This window comes from Salvia hispanica, chromosome 2 (assembly GCF_029641045.1).
Source record: "Salvia hispanica isolate PSC_SH4W2 chromosome 2, Shi_PSC_v1, whole genome shotgun sequence".
NCBI lineage: Eukaryota > Viridiplantae > Streptophyta > Magnoliopsida > Lamiales > Lamiaceae > Salvia > Salvia hispanica.
In genome coordinates, this window is record NC_142693.1 from 29511375 (window position 1) to 29514761 (window position 3387).

The 3387-nt window shown below is 43.7% G+C and overlaps 1 protein-coding gene across 2 annotated transcripts; it reads right to left on the bottom strand.

The window, feature by feature from the left end:
• Positions 1–946: 946 nt before the first annotated feature.
• Positions 947–2836, bottom strand: LOC148932090 (uncharacterized). Of its 2 annotated transcripts, none has more exons than XM_089066172.1 (2): positions 1713–2836; positions 947–1153 (listed from the first exon to the last, which is right to left on the bottom strand). In XM_089066172.1, exons 1-2 carry the CDS (start codon positions 2834–2836, stop codon positions 1084–1086), a joined length of 1194 nt encoding a protein of 397 aa, XP_088922298.1. In that variant the 3' UTR covers positions 947–1083. The 2 variants fall into 2 exon arrangements, with proteins under 2 accessions (XP_088922298.1, XP_088922299.1); XM_089066173.1 differs by having other exon boundaries at positions 990–1153; positions 1720–2836.
• Positions 2837–3387: the final 551 nt, after the last annotated feature.

Below are 3387 nucleotides of genomic sequence, written 5' to 3' on the forward strand. Positions count from 1 at the left end.
GATCAAGGGATTGCGGATGAGATGACTCTATTGGCGAGACCTGCTCGGCGGCAGTGACAACTGACTCTGTTGGATCCTCAATCGAAGAGTTTGGAAGTGGCACAACCCAACTAAGATAGTCTGTGGAATTACCGGGATCACTCTCCCCCTGACTACGAAGGTGGGTGTGGTAAAAGAATTCGGTTTCTAGGAAATTACAGTTCATGGTGGTGGTAATTTTACGGGTATTGGGGTCAAAACATCGGTAGCCCTTCTGGTTTATCCCGTACCCAACGAAGACACATTTGGTAGCACATGGGGATAATTTGGTTCTTTCGTGTTTTGGGACATGAACATAAACCGTGCAGCCAAAAACTTTGGGTTGAAGGTTCAGGTGTTGAGGGATTGTGGATAGTTTGGACAGGATATCGAGAGGAGTTTTTTTGTTAAGGATTTTTGTGGGTAGGCGATTTATGAGGTAGACAGATGTGGCTATAGCTTCTGGCCAGAAATGTGTTGGGACTTTGGATTCAATCATTAGGGCTCGGGTTATTTCTAGGATTGTCCTATTTTTCCGTTCCGCTACCCCATTTTGTTCGGGTGTATAAGCACAAGAAGTCTGGTGAACCATTCCCTTTTCTTGAAAAAATTGTGTCATAGAGCTATTAACAAATTCCCTCCCATTATCAGATCGAAGGGTTTTGATGGTGGTATGAAATTGAGTTTGAACCATTTTAAAAAATAAGACAAACTTATCAATAACTTCAGACTTATGTTTCATAAAATAAATCCAAGTCATTCTAGTGCAATCATCAACAAATATCACAAAGTATCGAAAGTTTCCCCCACCAACAATAGGAGCGGGACCCCACACATCAGAATGTACCAAGGAAAAAATAGTATTCATACGAGTGTTCGAGAGTTTAAAAGATTGTCTGTGGCTTTTGGCCAAAACACAAGTCTCACATGCAAAATCAGTAGGAATAGAAAGGTTTGGAAAAAGAAGTTTAAAATAACCAGGAGAAGGGTGTCCTAGTCTTCGGTGCCACAGCCAAATTTCTTGTTTCGTGGACCCGTGAGCCAGCATCGCACTGCCAGTTTGAGCTATCTCGTCCACGTAGTAGAGTCCATGCTTCTCAGTGCCACGCCCAAGAATCCTCCTCGTCCGAATATCCTGTAAAATGCAAAAATCAGGATGCATTAGAAGAGTGCAATTCAACTCCTTCGTCACATGACTTATAGACATCAATCGCTGAGACAAAGTCGGAACATATAAGCAATTTCTGAGTTTGAGAGTAGGAGAGATTTCAATAGTGCCAGAACCCTCAACAGTAATCAATTCCCCACTCGCAGTCTTAATATATGTTTTTGTAATTCCACTCATGTCACTGAAATCACTCTTATCCGGGGTCATAGTATCAGTCGCCCCACAATCAAAAATCCACCCCTTTGTTGTTTCAACCCCTTTACTCACAAGAAATGCAACGGATAATTTTTCTAACGGAGCAAATGGATTTTTTGACACATAATTGCATAGGCTGGGGTGTATTTCACGTTTTCTCACTATATTGGGGTGTATATCAAGATTCTGGATAGTCAGGGGGTCAATATATGAATTCATATAATATGAGGGTTCCTTTTTAAAATCATGGGGTTTAATCTCTAAATTCACACAATCTGGGGTTAAAAAGCATAATTTAGAAAAAGGGATAGGGTTTGGTTTAAAACCAAACCCGATACCTCCTGCCGCCGCCATCTCCGCCCGTTCGGCGAAATTCCCGACTCCCCGGATGTTGCCGCCGCCGGTTGGAGCTTCTCCAGTCACCGTCGACCTTTGATTGGTCGTTCCCCCATGATTTCCGGTCTGACCTCGGGGCTGCCCCTCCTCCGTCACGCCGACCGCCATCTTTGCCTGGGGTTGAGTGGCTCTAGTTTTCTGCCTTTCTTCCCACCACTCTGGGTACCCCAATCGCTTGAAGCATGTCTCATAGGTGTGCTTCGGTCTCTGGCAGTGAGTGCACCAGAGATTTGATTTGTCTGGCCGGTTCCCTGGTCGGCCGGTAGCTCCGGGGCGTTGAAGTCGATCCCGATGTGGCGGACGGTTGCTCTGAGCAGCAAGCCCATGTCCAATATCCCCAAATGATGACTCGGTATTCACACCGTCGGCATCTACAACGGGTGGAGACGACGCCGGTGGCATGATACGACGTCGAGCCGCCTCCGTCTTCACCCATCCGTAGGCTGCCTCGACTGATGGGGTCGGTTCCTCCTTCAAGATGTCCCTCCGAATTGAATCGTACTCCTGATTCAATCCAGTCAGAAATTTAATCAATCGTTTCTCGTTCGAGTATGTTCGAAACTGATCGATTCCTTTATCACAGCAACTAATTGGTTGCTTCTGGCTTCTGTCGATGCTGATCCATAGCCCGTGGATCCTCCGGTAATAAGTTTCCAGATCAAGGTTGCCCTGTTTAATGTTTATTGCTTTATCCTCCAGATCGTAGATATGGTACTTGTCTGCCCTGTTCTCAAATGTTACAGCGAGGCTGTCCCAAAGTGCTTTCGATGTTAGATGGTGGGCGAAATCAGCGACAATGTCATTCTCGATGTTGTCTACAATCCAAGAAAATACCACCAAGTCGTCTTCTTCCCAATCATCGTATCCTTTGCTTCCTGGTTCTGGGGGGTTGTTCCTGATGTGCGAATAAGCACCTCGCCCTCCGATCTTGACTTTTATAAGTCTTGACCACAGTGGGTAATTCTTTCCGTTTAGCTTGAACGCCACAGTGACGTTCTTGCTGTTCTTCAATCTTGTTGAATTTTCTGGATCGGCCTTGTTGTCTTCTGTATCTGACATGTTTCTGATATGTAGGTTCTGGTTTTCTGATTTGGTTATGGGCTAAAAAAGGGTCGAGAAAAGGTATAATCAAAAAAGGTCGAGAAAGGTATAATTTGGCTATGATGAAGATTTTCTGAGCCAAGAATCGTTCCTGCTCATGATACCATGATAAATATCGGTAAAGGGAATTCTATATTTCATTGATATATGACTTTGTACATTAGACATTATTATATAGGCTTAGGAAAAACTATACAAGGAAAACCTAATTATCATTAATTACATGATTCAAATCTCCTATGATTGGTATAATATAATCTTGTGTATCTTCCTCCGGATATAGCGAGATACTCCGTGATCTTCTTCCAACAATATTTAACATCAAAACTAACAAATTCGGAAAAAAAAGCAAACAACTTCAACATAGTATGCAGCAAGAGCAACCCAAATCTAGCAGTGTAAAAAAATTCAACACTGAGGTAAACAAGAGGGGAGGTCTGGTTTAGCTGGGGTGTCCAATTCTTCTATAGTCACCGACGAAGACGGCGGCGATTTTGACACGATTCCTG

What these genes read in the sequence shown, in the direction of transcription:
- LOC148932090 (XM_089066172.1), bottom strand. Translation starts at nt 2,836, where the DNA reads ATGTCAGATACAGAAGACAACAAGGCCGATCCAGAAAATTCAACAAGA. An exon ending in GCGGCGGCAGGAGGTATCGG is followed by an intron (nt 1,154 to 1,712) that starts GTTTGGTTTTAA and finishes TGCATTTTACAG; the next exon opens with GATATTCGGACGAGGAGGAT.